General features: G+C 42.3%; 1 protein-coding gene across 2 annotated transcripts in view; it reads left to right on the plus strand.

Moving 5' to 3' along the window:
- LOC110165876 (phospholipid-transporting ATPase ABCA1-like) overlaps window positions 1-18710 on the plus strand; it is a 120116-nt gene that overhangs the window by 62789 nt on the left and 38617 nt on the right. For both annotated transcript variants that reach the window (XM_055160104.1, XM_055160103.1), the window contains 9 exons: window positions 696-881; window positions 3663-3865; window positions 6653-6829; window positions 7773-7995; window positions 12476-12697; window positions 13872-14076; window positions 15612-15722; window positions 16846-17020; window positions 18147-18278. In XM_055160104.1, coding sequence (XP_055016079.1) covers window positions 696-881; window positions 3663-3865; window positions 6653-6829; window positions 7773-7995; window positions 12476-12697; window positions 13872-14076; window positions 15612-15722; window positions 16846-17020; window positions 18147-18278 — 1634 coding nt within the window. The remainder of the gene's footprint in view (window positions 1-695; window positions 882-3662; window positions 3866-6652; window positions 6830-7772; window positions 7996-12475; window positions 12698-13871; window positions 14077-15611; window positions 15723-16845; window positions 17021-18146; window positions 18279-18710) is intronic.

Here is an 18710-nt window from a genome sequence, read left to right on the forward strand (position 1 = left end):
CTAAACCAGGACTAAAACTAGGTCTAAAAACAGAGCTAAACCAGGACTCAAACAAGGACTCAAATCACCACTAAAAAAGGAATAATCCAGGACTAAGTCAGAGCTGAATCAGGACTAAACCAGGACTAAACCAAGACTAAACCAGGACTCAGACCAGGACTAAATCAGGACTCAAACCAGCAGTAAACAAAGAACTAAACCAGGACTAAAACTAGGTCTAAAAACAGAGCTAAACCAAAAGTAAACCAGTTTAAACAGGACTAAATCAGTACTCAAACCAGGATTAATTGGGACTTAAAATAAAACTAGGTCTATGCCAGGTCTAAACCAGGTCTAAACCAGGACTAAACCAGGACTCAAACCAGCACTAAACCAGGACTCAAACCAGCATTAAACCAGAACTTAAACCTTCACTAAACAATGGAATAAACCAGGACTAAACCAGAGCTGAACCAGGTCAAAACCAGGACTAAACTAGGACTAAACCAGGACTCAAACCAGGACTCAAAGCAGGACTCAAATCAGCACTAAACAAAGGAATAAACCAGGACTAAACCAGAGCTGAATCAGGACAAAACCAGGATTAAACCAAGACTAAACCAGGACTCAAACCAGGACTAAACAAAGAACTAAACCAGGACTAAAACTAGGTCTAAAAACAGAGCTAAACCAAATGGGTCTGGTCTTTCTTCCAGAGTCTGCTGCGTAACAACGTGACGGCTCGGTATTTCGGGGCGCAGTTGGCCGACACCGACTGGACGGTGGAAGACGTGAGTCGGTTCTTGGCCAAAAAGGAAGAGTCCACAGGGGGCGCTCTGACCTGGAGAGACGTGTTCAACGAGACGGACCAGGCCATCGCCAGCATCTCCCGCTTCATGGAGGTCAGAGCACGATTCTGTTAACCTCGATCAGAAAACCCGCATTAGGTTTTAGCATCCAAAAGGCGATTAAGAAAGAAAAAGGAGACGTTTTAGAGGTTGCTCAAGCTGCATGAAGTTTCTGTAACGGTGTGAAAACAGCTTTGGGTCGACATCTTTGGTGCTTGAGTGAAGAAATGTTTGGCCTGGAATTCTCTGACTCCAGTGTGACAGAAGAACAGAAGAAGCTGATGGTTCACAATATTATGGAGAAGGAAAGTTCAGAGGTTCCACCAAAGCGACGTGACGCCCTTAATCCAGCAGATTATGAAGGGAAGCAGATCAGTGATTTTGTCTCCACCAGCACAATGTGTTTCTTTTTTAGTTTATTTATTTAATGAGACAGGGACAGTGCACAATTTACATGAACCTTAACAGGAGAGATGTGTTGTACCAGTGCTAATTTCTCCCTGTCGTCCCTGGGCAGGTTCATTGATTGATTTTATTTTAAGTGACCTTAGCTATCAGCTGTTCTTCCTGGAGAGTTTCTTCAAAGCTCTTGATCTCCCAAAAACATTTTTAACTAGAAAAGCACTCAGAGAGCGCAGACCTCCGCCAAGGACTACAGTCCCCCTCATATTAATGGTGTTTTCCATAAATATTTGTGTCGTATCTTTCAATTTGGAATATGAAAGAGGATCCCATTGTCCATCCCTGAGTCAAATTTCATGGGGTTTGGTCAATAATTAACCGAGATATTGAGAAACCAGATTTTTGGCCCCATTTACCACAATGTTAACTAAAATTTCAAAGTGATCCAGAATCCAGGATTTCTTCCGGATCACCTCCAAAATGAAATCAGTTCTTCCTTTTCACATTTCCAACAAATCCTGAAAATTTCATCAAAATCGGTCCATAACTTTTTGAGTTATGTTGCTAACAGACAAACGTTTTTGGTCGAAACGGTGAAGTTTGTATTCATTTTAGTCTTTTATCCACACGGACAAAAGACGAAAACGGGGTGGATGAAAACAGTGTTTTTGGAGAACGGTTCCAGAGTGGAGAAATCTGTTGCGTTGTCGTGTTGACAAACAAACCACAGCTTTTGGGAAACAATGATGCCGCAACCTTGTCATCGTCAGGGTCGTCTGATGCAACGAAAACTACAGCCCTCGAACTCGCCTCTGCGGAACATGCACCACGCAGATTACGCACACGGATCAATAACAAAGAGTTATTTATTTGGTTCTCTTGTTTCAATTTTCAAGTGTGTTGAGTAACCTCTAAATATTAATTAATTTGCATAAAATCTGGACCCAAATATTTTGGCCAGATATAGAACCAAATCCAGGATTCTAATCTAGAGAATCTAAAACAAAAAAGTTTTTTGGACCGGCAGGGGTCTGTTGATTTTATATTGTGATTTTATTTCCACATAATCAAGCAGCTGTACTTAAGAACCAAAACTGAAGCTCAGACCAGTGATGGATGTAATTTACAGCAGTACATTTTTTCAGATAACAGTGATCAGATATTATCATAAAAACATGACCTGATGAAGCAACGTGAATTATTTGGGTCAGATTTACAGTTTACATGTTTCATAAAGTTTGTCTGGACATTAAAAGGAACCACACATGTGCATAAATATCACTGGAAACCTCATTTGGACAAACACACGAGTTTCACTTCCGATTTCAATGACGCATTTTGTCAGTTTTTGTACTGTTGTAAGATTGCATATCTCCAACAATTTTTTTGTCGTTTATTGTCCTTCGTCGTACGTTTTTAGGTTGATTTAAAGGAACTAGATATAAGAGCTTTGACTTAGACTTTAAGGAAATTGAGAATAAGAGCATAGGGACAGGGCCACATACTACAGATCGACTGATAGATTTTTTCGCGGTTGATGACCGTATGAACTCATCCACAACCTTGTTTTACTACAAACTGTGTAAAGAGCTGTGTACTTGTATTTTTTATGCACATTTAATCATCTGGTTGGGCCAAAGAACATTTTTACCTGTGCTGGAGACTTAAAGCTGATACTCTAAAACAAGGGTCCCCAACCCCTGGGTCAGGGACCGGTACCGGGCCGCGAAAGCGCGAACCCCCCCCCCTTCCATACGCCCGTCCTCTGCACGGACCGCACCTCCTCCTGTACGCCACGCAGGCCAGTCTCTAAACCAGGACTAAACCAGAACTAGAACTAAAACCAGGCCTAAACCATGACTAAACCAGGTTTAAACCAGATCTTAACCAAGTCTTAACTAAGTCTAAAACCAGGACTAAATCAGGAGTAAAAAAGGATTTAACCAGGACTAAACCAGGTCTAAACCAGGAATAAACCAGGCCTAAACCAGGTCTAAACCAGGACTAAAACAGGATTTATCCAGGATATACCCAGGTCTAAACCAGGTCTAAACTAGGTCTAAAAACAGGACTAAAACAGGATTTATCCAGGATATACCCAGGTCTAAACCAGGTCTAAACCAGGATTTAACCAGGCTTAAACCAGGTCTAAACCAGGTCTAAACCAGGTCTAAACCAGGTCTAAACCAGGTCTAAACCAGGATTAAACCAGGATTTAACCAGGTCTAAACCATACATACATACATACATACATACATAATACAGGTCTGTAGTGCAAAAAAGGTTGGGGACAACTGCTCCAAAAAAAGGCAAATACTGTGTATATCTCTACTACATACAGTTTATCCAAGTTGATTTTAAATAACAGTTGTGGCTGTTCTGGAGGTTTCTTTGCTCCCGTCCGTCCCTGACCTCGGTCTTTTGTCTCCTCAGTGTGTGAACCTGGACAAGCTCCAGCCCGTGTCCACAGAGGAGCTCCTGGTGAACCGCTCCATGGTTCTTCTGGAGGACCGGAAGTTCTGGGCCGGGATCGTGTTCAACCTCCCGGCGAACGCCTCCGAGCTCCCCCCACACGTGGACTACAAGATCCGCATGGACATCGACAACGTGGAGAGGACCAACAAGATCAAGGACGCGTGAGTGCACCTGCCTACTACTACTGTTACTACTACTACTACTACTACTACTGGTTACTGCTATTAATACTAATACTAATACTGCAAATACTACTACTGCTACATGGAGAGGACCAACAAGATCAAGGACGCGTGAGTGCACTACTGCCGCTACTACTACTGCAAATACTACTACTACTACTACTACTATACTGTTACTGCTATTAATACTAATACTAATACTGCAAATACTACTACTGCTACATGGAGAGGACCAACAAGATCAAGGACGCGTGAGTGCACCTGCCGCTACTACTACTGTTACTACTACTGCAAATACTACTACTACTACTACTACTACTACTGTTACTGCTATTAATACTAATACTAATACTGCAAATACTACTACTGCTACATGGAGAGGACCAACAAGATCAAGGACGCGTGAGTGCACCTACTACTACTGCTGTTACTACTACTACAACTGCAAATACTACTACTACTACTACTACTACTGTTACTGCTATAATACTAATACTAATACTAATACTAATACTGCAAATACTACTACTGCCACATGGAGAGGACCAACAAGATCAAGGACGTGTGAGTGCACCTGCCGCTACTACTACTGTTACTACTACTACTACTACTACTACTACTACTACTACTACTACTACTACTATTACTACTACTACTACTACTACTACTACTGTTACTGCTATTAATACTAATACTAATACTGCAAATACTACTACTGCTACATGGAGAGGACCAACAAGATCAAGGACGCGTGAGTGCACCCACTACTGCTGTTACTACTACTACAACTGCAAATACTACTACTACTACTACTACTGTTACTGCTATTAATACTAATACTAATACTAATACTAATACTGCAAATACTACTACTGCCACATGGAGAGGACCAACAAGATCAAGGACGTGTGAGTGCACCTGCCGCTACTACTACTGTTACTACTACTACTACTACTACTACTACTACTACTTACTACTACTACTACTACTACTACTGTTACTGCTATTAATACTAATACTAATACTGCAAATACTACTACTGCTACATGGAGAGGACCAACAAGATCAAGGACGCGTGAGTGCACCCACTACTGCTGTTACTACTACTACTGCAAATACTACTACTACTACTGCTACTGCTATTAATACTAATACTAATACTGCAAATACTACTACTGCCACATGGAGAGGACCAACAAGATCAAGGACTCGTGAGTGTACCTGCCACTACTACTACTACTACTACTGCTGCTACTACTACTACTGCAAATACTACTACTACCACTGTAACTAAGACTGTAAATACTACTACTGTTACTAATACTGCAAATACTACTACTACTGCTACGTGGAGAAGACCAACAAGATCAAGGACGCGCCTGCCTCTACTGCTACTACTTCTACTACTACTGCTACTACTACTGCTACTACTACTGCTACTACTGCTACTACAAATACTATTACTGCTATTAGTTCTACAAAAGTACAAGTACTACAAAAAAATTAATACTATAAATACTACTACTACTGCTATGTGGAGAGAACCAACACCATCAAGGACGCGTAAGTGCACCTACCGCTGACACTGCAATACTACTATTGCTACTACTACTACTACTACTACTGCTACTGGCACTAATACTGTAAATACTAGTACTGCTATGTGGAGAAGATCAAAAAGATCAAGGACGCGTGAGTGGACTTACTACTACTACTACTGCTGCTGCTGCTATTACTACAGCAAATACTACTATTACTACTATAAGATATAAGACTATAAGTACTATAAAAAAAAATAGTGTAAATACCACTACAGTTACTAATACTGTAAATACCACTACTTCTACTACTATTACTGTTACTGCTATTAATACTGTAAATACCACTACTTTTGCTAATACTGTAAATACTACTACTACTACTACTGCTACTGCTACTGCTATTAATACTGTAAATACTGCTACTACTACTACTACTACTACTGCTACTGCTATTAATACTGTAAATACTGCTACTACTACTGCTACTGCTATTAATACTGTAAATACCACTACTTTTGCTAATACTGTAAATACTACTACTACTGCTACTGCTACTGCTATTAATACTGTAAATACTGCTACTACTACTACTACTACTACTGCTACTGCTATTAATACTGTAAATACTGCTACTACTACTGCTACTGCTATTAATACTGTAAATACTGCTACTGGTACTAATACTGCTACTACTACTGCTGCAAATACTACTACTGTTATTGCGCTACTAATACTGTGAATACTGCTACTACTACTACTACTGCTTCTGTCACTACTACTGCAGATAATATTGCAAATACTGCTGCCAATACTACTGCTCCTGCTTACAATACTACAGATATTACTGCTGCTACATCTACTACAGTACTCTGGTTGTTACTACAGTACTTGTATTGTCCACTACTACTATTATTACTGCGATAGCAACTACTACCACAGCATAATACTACAAATACTGCTATTGCTACTACCACTGCTTTTCTGCTTTACACTACTACTAGTATCACTACTACTCTTACTTTTAGTACTACTCCTACTACTATTACTGCTACTACTGCTTTTCTGCTACTACTAAGACTACAACTACTGCAGTTCTTTTTGTGAGGGGGGTGGTTAGTGCGACAGAATATAAAAATACTGAATGAATAACAGTTATATTGTACTAACGGTATTAGTACTTTCAGTTATACTTCATGTATTCATTAATTTCTTGTGTGTTTGTCAGATACTGGGACCCCGGCCCTCGTGCGGACCCCTTTGAGGACATGAGGTACATCTGGGGAGGGTTCACGTACCTCCAGGACGTTATTGAGCAAGGCATTGTCCGCGCCATGACCGGCACCAAGGAGAAGACCGGAGTTTACATACAACAGATGCCCTACCCCTGCTACGTGGACGACATGTGAGTCCACAGCTTCTACTGCCGCCACTGTGAAACCTCTGCACATCTGACCCTCTTTTCTGCATCCTCTGCTTCTCTGACCATTTTCTCTGCTCTTCTGCATCCTTTGCTCCTCTGACCCTCTCATTTGACCCTCTCCTCTGGTCCTTTGCTCCATCTGACCCTTTCATCTGCTCTTCTGCCCTTCTCCTCTGCTTGATCTGCCCTTCTCCTCTGCTCCTCTGACCCTCTCTTCTGCTCCTTTTACCCTCTGACCCTCTCTTCTGCTCCTCTTACCCTCTGACCCTCTCCTCTGCTCCTCTGACCCTGTCCTCTGCATCCTCTGCTTTTCTGACCCTCTGACCTTGTCCTCTGTTCCTCTGCATCCTCTCTTCTTCTGACCCTCTCCTCTGCTCCATCTGACCTTCTCCTCTCCTCCTCTGACCCTCTCTCTCTGACCTCTCCTCTGCTTCTCTGACCCTCTCCTCTGCTTCATCTGCCCTTCTCCTTTGCTCCTCTGACCCTTTTCTCTACTTTTCTGCTCCTCTGACCCTTCCCTCTGCTCCTCTTACCCTCTGACCCTCTCCTCTGACCCTCTCCTCTGCTCTTCTGCTCCATCTGACCCTTTCCTTTGCTCCTCTAACCCTTTCCTCTGCTCCTCTGCATCCTCTCCTCTGCATCCTCTCTTCTTCTGACCCTCTCCTCTGCTCCATCTGACCTTCTCCTCTCCTCCTCTAACCCTCTCCTCTGCTCTTCTAACCCTTTTCTCTGCTCCATCTGCTCTTCAGACCCTCTCCTCTGCTCCTCTGCTCCATCTGACCCTTTCCTTTGCTCCTCTAACCCTTTCCTCTGCTCCTCTGCATCCTCTCCTCTGCATCCTCTCTTCTTCTGACCTTCTCCTCTCCTCCTCTGACCCTCTCTTCTGACCCTCTCCTCCTCTGACCCTCTCCTCCTCTGTCTCCAGTTTCCTGCGCGTCATGTCCCGCTCCATGCCGCTCTTCATGACCCTGGCGTGGATGTACTCTGTGGCCATCATCCTGAAGAGTGTGGTGTACGAGAAGGAGGCCCGTCTGAAGGAGACCATGCGCATCATGGGCCTGAACAACGGGATGCTGTGGTTCAGTTGGTTCATCAGCAGCCTGGTGCCTCTGCTGGTGAGCGCGGGGCTGCTCGTGCTGCTGCTCAAGGTCAGTGAGAGATGTTTTAAAGTGTTCATATAAAACTGCTCAAAGGTACGGAACCCCTGAGCGGCAAGTGTAAAAAAATAAATAAATAAAAAAGAGGCACGTAATTTTTTTATTTTTTTATTTATTTTTTTTTGGCACCAACAATTTAAAAAAGTTTCTTGTCTTTTTTTTTTTTTTGCACCAACAGCTATTTATTTATTTATTTATTTATTTTGTTTATGTGGCCGGAAAAATCTATATATAAAATCAAACATTCCAGAGCACAAGAGTGTTTTATATTATATAATAGTACAGTATATTAGTTTATATACTACAGCTACTGTATGTAAAATCAAACACTCCAGAGCGCCAGTGTTTTCCCAGTGTATTAATTTTTTATGAATTGTTAGTGAAAATAAAGAGGCACGTTATTTTCAAAGTGTTTTTTTTTTTTTTTTTTTTTTTTCACCAACAATTTTCTTTAATTTATTTTTTGTTTTATGTGACCAAAAATATATATATATAAAGTGTTTTCCCAGTATATTAGATTATATACTACTACTATATACTAATACTACATTTTTACATTTTTACAAATTTTTTTTTTACTTGTTGGTGAAACAAAAAAGGGGGGGCAAGAATTTTTTTGGAAGGCTGAGGAGCAGGTAAACTCCGAAGAAGCGGTGAGGTAGATGGGAGCAAAGTTATGTCTTCCAGGCTGGTCTGATTTGAGAAAGAAACAAAACTTACCAAAGTGGCTCTATTCACGCTTACGTCAATGGAAGACATTTGGAAACACTTTGGGTTCTTTTGGCGATAGTAACTCAAGCAAACAAAATCTGGGAAAACTGAGAAAATGGCCCAGTTTTCTTCATGTAGATGTCATTGTATTCTTTCTTTTTTTTCCCTCTTTTTTATAAATTACCTATTAATTTGTGTATTATAATTTGTCTAACTTAATAAAATAAAAAAAGATGCCATTGTAGAGTTCTGTTATGCTCGGCGGATCAACATTTCCGACCAGCTGCCTTTAAGTAACACTGAAAACTTGATTAGCGTCCCGTCCCCCATGGAAAGGTTTGGCAGGTTGTGAATGAAAACCGCTGCTGCTGAATCCATGGTTTTATCAAAGGCCCAGTGTCTGGCAAACTACACCAGAAGTGGTCACCCGCATGTTTCCAAACGTCTTCTGGTAAGCGTGAATAGAGCCTAAAAGCCAAAACAAATGCTATTCACTCAAACCAAGCTGTATATTTAAAGGTTGTATAGAGGATTTTTTAAGGGAAGCGAAATACAGCGACAGTCCTTTTTCAAATGTTGTGCATGTGTGACACCACCTTCCTCAGTAGAAACATCTCCTCCTCCTGCCTCTTTACTCTAGAAATCACATTTGTTTACATCCAGTGCATGTTCAGAATTACTGTTGAAGTGACCTGCCTAGAAATATTTTAGCGACTGACGCGTCAGTTTTTAGACCCTTCGGACTTTCTTTTGCGGCGAGCTGGTCGTGGATTCTCGTCCGCCATCGCAACAAACTTTGTGCGAATTGCAAGGAAACTACAGTTTGAAAAAGCCTCAAAGAACCGCTGCATAAACCACATAATCCCCGAGCGCCGACGAGTCAGTTACACTAAAAATGTAGGGAGTTTGACTGACAACCTAACAGCCAATAGAAAAAGAGGGAGCCTCGTTTTCTATTGGCTGATGTTTATCTGGCCTCACTACGTCCACAACTGATAGATTTTCATTCTTTCTTTTTTTTTTCGGTCATCATAATTAAAAGGCTGCTGCGTCTCTGTAATGGTATTTTAAACTTTCAATGACAATTTTAAACAAAAAAAAATCCTCCATACAACCTTTAACTGGTCAGTGAAAAACTTCATGTGTGTGTTTTCACCACTAAACAGAAAAGGAGCTCACGAGGAACAAAGGGGGGGTACAAAAAAGTGAAATGTGTGCACGCCAAATATAAGATCCTGATGAGAAAGCAGCTGCTCATAGAAGCTGATTTAGCATTTTTGGCATGTTCCCTTTGACACAGTGACCCGTTCAGGAGGTTTTGTAACAGTTGTTTTGAAAAGTGTTCAATAAACAAAGTTATTTTAATTTCTGTCGCACAAGCAGTTTGTACATGGAGATACTGTGGATGGACTTTGCTTTCCTGCATAAGATATTGCTGTAGTGATAGTGGTAATAGTAGTAGTTGTTGTTGTTGTTTGTAGTAGATGTACCTGTTGATTTTATAGTTGTTGTTGTAGTATTTGTTATAGTTATAGTTGTAGAAGCAGTAGTAGTAGTTGTAGTTGTTATAGTTATTGTAGTAGTGGTTGTTGTAGTTGTAGTAGTAGTCATTTTAGTTGTTATAGTTGTAGTAGTAGTTGCTGTTGTAGTTGTTATAGTTATTGTTGTTGTAGTTGTTGTAGTAGTAGTAGTTAGTTGTAGTTGTAGTTGTATAGTTGTAGTTGTTGCTGTTGTAGTTGTTATAGTTACTGTTTTAGTAGCAGTAGTAGTAGTTGTAGTACTAGTAGTGTAGTTGTTATACTTATTGTAGTAGTTGTAGTTGTATTATTGTAGTTGTAGTAGTAGTAGTTGTTTTAGTTGTTACAGTTGTTATAGTGCTAGTAGTTGTTGTAGTAGTAAGTAGTAGTAGTAGTAGCTGTTGTAGTTGTTATAGATATTGTTGTAGTTGTTGTTGTAGCTGTTAGTTTTTGTAGTGTGTAGTAGTTGTAGTTGTAGTAGTAGTAGTTAGTTTAGTAGTAGTAGTAGTAGTAGTTGTAGTAGTAGTTGTTGTTGTAGTTGTTTTAGTTGTTAGTAGTTGTTGTAGTTGTAGTTGTTGTAGTTGTAGTAGTAGTAGTTTTTGTTGTAGTTGTTATTGTTATTGCTGTTGTAGTAGTAGTAGTAGTTGTTGTTGTTGTTGTTGTTGTAGTAGTTGTAGTAGTAGTAGTAGTACTTGTTATAGTTGTTGTAGTTGTACTTGTAGTAGTAGTAGTAGTTGTTGTTTAGTTGTTGTTGTTCTAGTTGTAGTTGTAGTTGTTGTAGTAGTTGTAGTTGTTGTAGTAGTTGTAGTCGTTGTTGTTGTAGTTGTAGTAGTAGTAGTTGTTGTTCTAGTTGTTGTTGTTCTAGTTGTAGTTGTTAGTTGTTGTTTAGTAGTTGTAGTTGTTGTAGTAGTTGTAGTAGTAGTACTTTTAGTTGTTATAGTTGTTGTACTTGTAGTAGTAGTAGTTGTTGTTCTAGTTGTTGTTGTTCTAGTTGTAGTTGTAGTTGTTGTAGTAGTGTAGTGTTGTAGTTTGTAGTTGTAGTACTTGTTAGTTGTTGTAGTTGTTGTAGTAGTAGTAGTAGTTGTTGTTGTTGTTGTTGTAGTTGTAGTAGTTGTAGTAGTAGTACTTGTTATAGTTGTTGTAGTTGTAGTAGTAGTAGTAGTAGTTGTTGTTCTAGTTGTAGTTGTAGTTGTTGTAGTAGTTGTAGTTGTTGTAGTAGTTGTAGTAGTAGTACTTGTTATAGTTGTTGTAGTTGTACTTGTAGCAGTAGTAGTTGTTCTAGTTGTTGTTCTAGTTGTTGTTGTAGTAGTTGTAGTTGTTGTTATAGTTGTTGTAGTAGTTGTAGTAGTAGTAGTTGTTATAGTTGTTGTAGTTGTACTTGTAGTAGTTGTTGTTGTTATAGTTGTTGTTGTTGTAGTTATTGTAGTAGTTGTAGTTCTGCTAATTCTGCCTCTTACACAGATACACAGGGTTTGTACATTTCAAAGGCTGATTTCTGCGATACAGCTGAAACTCAGAAAAGTCTGTCAACTTTTCAAAAATATAAAACTTTTCAAAAATCACTGATAGCACCAGAGTACATCCACGCCAGGGTCATCAAAGTGATCCAGAAATATTGTCTATCCCATGAACTAAGATGGACAACCTGCTGCTGCACTCAGACCCTGGTGTGGTCTTCTTGTACTAATTGTAACAGAAGTAATCATAATACTTGTAGTAATACTTAATTTCTCTCGTAGATGGGTAACCTTCAGCCGTACTTGGACCCGGGCGTGATCTTTCTGTAGTAGTAGCAGTAATAATAATACTTGTAGTAATACTTCATTTCTCTCGTAGATGGGTAACCTGCTGCCGTACTCAAACCCAGCCATGATCTTCTTGCAGCAGTAGTAATAACAGTACTTGTAGTAATACTTGTAGTAATACTTCATTTCTCTTGTAGATGGGTAACCTGCTGCTGTACTCGGACCCAGGTCGTGATCTTCTTGTAGTAGTAGTAATAATAGTACTTGTAGTAATACTTGCAATAATACTTCATTTCTCTCGTAGATGGGTAACCTGCTGCTGTACTCGGACCCGGGCGTGATCTTTGTGTAGTAGTAGCAGTAATAATAGTACTTGTAGTAATACTTCATTTCTCTCGTAGATGGGTAACCTGCTGCTGTACTCGGACCCGGTCGTGATCTTTGTGTAGTAGTAGCAGTAATAATAGTACTTGTAGTAATACTTCTTTTCTCTCGTAGATGGGTAACCTGCTGCCGTACTCGGACCCGGGCGTGGTCTTCCTGTTCCTGGGCTCTTACGCCGTGGTGACCATCATGCAGTGCTTCCTCCTCAGTACGGCCTTCGCCAGAGCCAACCTGGCGGCGGCCTGTGGAGGCATCATCTACTTCACCCTGTACCTGCCCTACGTCCTGTGTGTGGCCTGGTCAGACTACATCGGCTTCGGGGCTAAAGTCTTCGCCGTGAGTCCTCATTGATCTTTGAAGTCTTCACCTTAAGTTTGTGATCTTTAAAGGACACATATTACGCTGTTTTATGATGTTGTTTCTTTCTTTTGTTTCACTCACATGTTTAACACACAAACCCTGCAGATTTAGACAGTTCTTCTCTCAAACAGAAACACTGTTCCACCTTGTGATGTCATGTGGTGATACAGGAAGTGCTCCACTGTGTTTTTAAACACCATACACCTTTACTAGAATCATTTGGATGGTTTTTTTTCAGTCCTGGCGATCTCTGTTGAACTAAAGGTTAAAGGAGCTGTTAATGTGAAAACTACTGCTTCATGACATCACAAGGTGGATTGGAGGATTCAGAGCGGGTCTCAGGCCTGGTCTTTGGTCTCTGATCTCAAGACTGGTCGCTGATCTCTGGACTTCTCTGGTCTCTGGTTTCTACTCTGGTCTCTGGTCTTGTCTCTAGTCTCAGGTCTCAGGTCTTGTCTCTGGCCTTGTCACAGGTGTGAGGTCTCAGGTCCTGTCTTTGGTCTCAGGGCCTGTCTCTGGTCTCAGGTCTTTTCTCTGGTCTCAGGTCTTTTCTCTGGCCTTGTCGCAGATCTCTGGTCTTGTTTCTGCTTTCAGGCCTTGTCTGTGGTCTTGTCTCTGGTCTCTAGTCTTGTCTCTGGGTCTTGTCTCAGGTTTCTGGTCTTAGGTTTTGTCTCTGGTCTAAGGTCTTGTCTCTAGTCTTCGGTCTCTGGTCTTGTCTCTGGGTCTTCTCTCAGGCTTCTGGTCTCTGGTCTCTGGTCTTTGGTCTCTGGTCTCTGGTCTCTGGTCTCTGGTCTCTGGTCTCTGGTCTCTGGTCTCTGGTCTCTCCTGAGTCCCTGCTGTCCCTGGTGGCCTTCAGGTTTGGCTGTGAGTACTTTGCCCTGCTTGAGAAGCTGGTCTCAGGTCTCTGGTCTTGTCTCAGGTCTCTGGTCTCTGGGTCTTGGTTTTGGTCTTTGGTCTCTGGTATCAGGTCTGAGGTCTTATCTCTGGTCTTGTCTCTGGTCTGTCCTCAGTCCCTGCTGTCCCCCGTGGCCTTCGGGGTTTGGCTGTGAGTACTTTGCGCTGTTTGAGGAGTAGGTCTCAGGTCTCAGGTCTTGTCTCTGGTCTTAGTTCTGGTCTCTGGTCTCAGTTCTGGTCTCTTGTCTGTCCTCAGTCCCTGCTGTCCCCCGTGGCCTTCGGGTTTGGCTGTGAGTACTTTGCGCTGTTTGAGGAGCAGGGCGTGGGCATCCAGTGGTCCAACCTCCTGAGCAGCCCCCTGGAGGAGGACGACTTCAGCCTGAGGACCACCATCGGCATGATGTACGTGGACGCGGTGCTCTACGGCGCCCTCACCTGGTACCTGGAGGCCGTCTTCCCAGGTCAGACCCGCCACCGTGGGCTTCTGTGTGGGACTGGCTTAGACCTGGTTTAGTTCTAGACAAGTACTCTGGTAAATGACGACATCTACAAATACAATAATTCACAATTTATAATAATGATGAACTTCATGTTTTCAATCTTGGTTTAATCCTGATTTTGTGCCAGTTTAGTCCTGGCTTAGACCTGGTTTAGTTCTAGACAAGTACTTTGGTAATTGAGTACTATCTACAAATACAACAATTAAAAATTTATAATAATGAATTAATGTTGTTTTTTAATCCTGGTTTAATCCTGATTTTGTGCCAGTTTATTTCAGGTTTAGTCCTGGTTTAGTCCTGGTTTAGACCTGGTTTAGACCTGGTTTAGACCTGGTTTAGACCTGGTTTAGTCCTGGTTTATTCCTGTTTAGTCTTTGTTTAAATATGGAAGTAGTCCTGGTTTAGTCCTGGTTTTGACTTTTATTTATATGGAAGTAGATCTAGTTTAGTCCTGTTTTAGACCTGTTTAGACCTGGTTTAGACCCTGGTTTAGTCCTGGTTTTCCTGGTTTAGTCTTTGTTTTATGTTCCTGGTTTAGTCCTGGTTTAGTCCTGGTTTAGACCTCCTGGTTTAGACCTGGTTTAGTCCTGGTTTAGACCTGGTTTAGTCTTGGTAGTCTTTGTTTATATGGAAGTTCCTGGTTTAGTCCCTGGTTTTAGTAGATCTAGTTTAGTCCTGTTTTAGACCTTTTTAGACCTTTAGACTTTAGTCCTGGTTTAGTCTTGGTTTAGTCTTGGTTTAGTCCTGGTTTAGTCTTTGTTTATATATGGAAGTAAACCTGGCTTAGTCCTGGTTTAGTCTTTGTTTAGTCCTGGTATAGTTTTTGTTTATATATGGAAATAGTCCTGCTTTAGTCCTGGTTTTAAACCTGTTTAGTTCAGGTTTAACCACTGCTCCTTTTGTGCTGCACTGGTTTACCTGATTTAGACCCATTTAGTCTTGTTTTAGACTTGGTGTAGACCTGGTTTAGACCTGGTTTGGACCTGGTGTGGACCTGGTTTGGCATGGTTTAGGTCAAGGATTATTTATATAACACATTTAAAAACAGGCAGTACCAAAGTGCTTAACAGTATCGAATAAAGAAGGGTTTAGACCTGGTTTAGGACCTGGTTTAGGTCTGGGTTAGACCAATTTTTGTACCTATTTAAGACTTGCGATAGACCTGGAATAAGTACTAGTTCTAGTTTAGATTTTAGGTTTTTTAGTAGGTTTTTATAGTCTCCACAATCCAAAGATCCCATAATTTTCAATAATCTTGTGTTTTAATAATTGTCAATTGTCAGTCTTTCTTTTTTTATTCTTTTCTTTCTTTTAGACTTTTCCTTTTTCCTCTTTTGGCTCCTTTCTCTCTGGACCCGGTTTGGACCATCTGCCCGGTAAATCCTGCTCTCTCTCTTTCCTCATCCCTTGTTCTTTTCGTAGTCCTTCCTTTCTCTTCTGGTGTGTCCTCAAACCTGCTCCCACACACGTTAACAGAGCTGTGTCGCCCCCTGCAGGTCAGTACGGGATCCCGCGGCCCTGGTTCTTCCCCTTCACCAAGTCCTACTGGTTTGGAGAGAAGGACGGAGGCACCAAGATCCCCCTGAACCGGAGGAGGAACCCGGGAGGTGAGTCCAGAACCTCAGAGTCCAAACAGAACAGAACCGCTCTGTCCTGATTGGTGGATTGGTTTGGAAGTGTTCAGCAGATTAAACTTTTTGTCTTTTTTCCTCTATCTGTCTGCTCTCTCTCCTCTCTCCTTTTCTTCTCTCCTCTACTCTCTCTCCTCTCTCCTTTTCTTCTCTCCTCTACTCTCTCTTCTTCTCCTTTCCTCTTTTCTCTCCTCTCTCTCCCCCTCACCTCTTCACTTCTCCTCTCCTTTCTTCACCTTCTCTCCTCTCCTGTCCCCTCTCCCCCTCTTCTCCTCCTCTCCTCACACTCTCCTCTACATTTTTCTCTCCTCTCTCCCTCTCTTCTCCTTTCCCCCTTTCTCCTCTCCTCTTTCTTCTTTTCTTTCCCTCTCTTCTCTTCTCTCATTCTCTCCTCTTTCCTCTCTCCCCTCCCCTTCTCCTCTCCTCTCCTCTCCTCTCCCTTCTCTTCTCTCTTCTCTCTCTTTCTCTCCCTCTCCTCTCCTCTCTCTCTCTTTTCTTTCCCTCTCTTCTCTTCTCTCTCTCCTCTTTCCTCTCTCTCTCCCTTCTCCTCCCTTCTCTCTCTCCCCTTCTCCTCCTCTCTCTTTTCTCCTCTTCTCCTCCCTCTCCCCTCTCTCCCTCTCCTCTCCTTTCTCCTCTTTTCTTTCCTCTCCTCTCTCTCTTCCTCTCTTCTCTCCTCTCTCTCTCTTCTCTCCTCTCTCTCCTCTCCCTCTCTCTCCTTCTCTCTCCTCTCTCCTCCCTCTCCTCTCCTCTCTCTCCTCTTCTCTCCTCTCCTCTCTTCCTCTCCTCTCTCTCTCCCTCCTCTCTCCTCTCCCTCTCTCTCCACCTCTTCATCTCCTCTCCTCCTCTCTCTCTCCTCTCCTCTCTCCCTCCTCTCCTCTCCCTCTCTCTCTCTCCTCCTCTCTCTTCCTCTCTCTTCTCTCTCCTCTCCTCCTCTCCTCTTCCTCTCCTCCTCTCCTCTCTCCTCTCTCTCCTCTTCCTCTCTCTCTCCTCTCTCTCTCTCTCCTCTCTCTCCTCTCCTCTCTCTCTCTCCTCTCCTCCTCTCCTCCTCTCCTCTCTCTCTCTCTCCTCTCCTCCTCTCCTCTTCCCCTCTCCTGTGCAGTGATCGTGATGGAGGAGGAGCCTGCTCACCTGGATCCTGGCGTTTACATCGAGGACCTGGTGAAGGTTTACAGACACGGGAACAAACTGGCCGTGGACGGACTCACGCTCGGATTCTACGAAGGACAGATCACGTCCTTCTTAGGACACAACGGAGCCGGCAAGACCACCACCATGTGAGGCCTGGTTTAGTCCTGGTTTAGTTCTGGTTTAGTCCTGCTTGAGTCCTGGTTGAATCCTGGTCGACTCCTGGTGTAGTCTTGGTTTACTCTTGGTTTATCTTGGTTTAGGCTTGATTGAGTCCTGGTTTTAGTCCTGGTTGAGGCCTGTTTTATTCTTGGTTTTAGTCCTGGTTTTAGTTCTGGGTTTAGTCCTGGTTCAGTCCTGGTTTAGTCCTGGTTTATTCCTGGGTTTAGTCCTGATTTTAGTCTTGGTTTTAGTCCTGGTTTTAGTCTTGGTTTTAGTCTTTTAGTCTTGGTTTAGTCCTGGTTTTAGTCCTGGTTGAGTCCTGTTTTATTCTTGGTTTTAGTCCTGGTTCAGTCCCGGTTAAGTCCTGGTTTTAGTCTTGGTTTAGTTCTGATTTACTCCTGGTTGAGTCCTGGTTTATCCTTGGTTTTAGTCCTGGTTTTAGTTCTGGGTTTAGTCCTGGTTCAGTCCTGGTTTAGTCCTGGTTTATTCCTGGGTTTAGTCCTGATTTTAGTCTTGGTTTTAGTCCTGGTTTTAGTCTTGGTTTTAGTCTTGGTTTTAGTCTTGGTTTAGTCTTGGTTTAGTCCTGGTATTAGTCCTTGTTGAGTCCTGGTTTTAGTCTTGGTTGAGTCCTGGTTTTAGTCTTGGTTTTAGTTCTGTTTTAGTCCTGGTTGAGTCCTGGTTTTAGTCTTGGTTTTAGTCTTGGTTTAGTCCTGGTATTAGTCCTGGTATTAGTCCTGGTTGAGTCCTGGTATTAGTCCTGGTTTTAGTCCTGTTTTAGTCCTGGTTTTAGTCTTGCTTTAGTCTCGGTTTTGTCTCGGTTTAGTCCTGGTTTAGTCCTGATTTAAGTCCTGGATTTAGTCCTGGTTTAAGTCCTGGGATTAGTCCTGGTTTAAGTCCTGGATTTAGTCCTGGTTTAAGTCCTGGGATTAGTCCTGGTTTTAGTCCTGGTTTTAGTCCTGGTTTTAGTCCAGTGTCTATTTTCTCTCTTGACCACCAGGGGGCAGGAGTTTTTCCAAGTCATTTTCCTCATGGGCCAAAAAAGTTTGAGTTTATTTACCATTGACATCCTGTCCTCTGATTGGTTGATTTAAATCTGTCTCTCTCCTCTGATAGGTCGATCCTGACAGGCCTGTTCCCGCCCACCTCTGGGACGGCCTACATCCTGGGCAGAGACATCAGGTCCGACCTGAGTGCCATCCGCCAGAGCCTGGGAGTCTGCCCCCAACACAACGTCCTCTTCAGCATGTAAGACACCTCTGGTCCTCGTTTAGTCTCGGTCCAGTCCTGGTCTAGATCTGCTATAGTCCTGCTCTTTTCCTTGATTGTGTCCTGCTTTAGATTTTAGTTCTTTTGTAGTCCTTCTGTAGACTGGTTGTTTAATCCTGCTTTAGTTCTGCTTTAATACTGTTTTAGACCTGGTATAGTCCTTGTTTGGTCCTGGTTTAGTTCTTGTTTAGCTCTGTAAGCGCTCTAACCCTCCTTAGTCCTGGTTGAGTCCTGCTCTAGACCTGTTTTAATCATGCTTTATTTCTCTTTACCTCTGGTTGAGTCCAGGTTGAGTCCAGGTTGAGTCCAGGTTGAGTCCTGGTTGATTCTTGCTTTAGTCCTGCTTTAATCCTGCTTTAGTCCTGCTTTAGTCCTGCTTTAGTCCTGCTTTAGTCCTACTTTAGTCCTACT

This window comes from Boleophthalmus pectinirostris, unplaced genomic scaffold (assembly GCF_026225935.1).
Source record: "Boleophthalmus pectinirostris isolate CB_2022bp ecotype Guang Dong unplaced genomic scaffold, ASM2622593v1 HiC_scaffold_3, whole genome shotgun sequence".
NCBI classification, from domain to species: domain Eukaryota; kingdom Metazoa; phylum Chordata; class Actinopteri; order Gobiiformes; family Gobiidae; genus Boleophthalmus; species Boleophthalmus pectinirostris.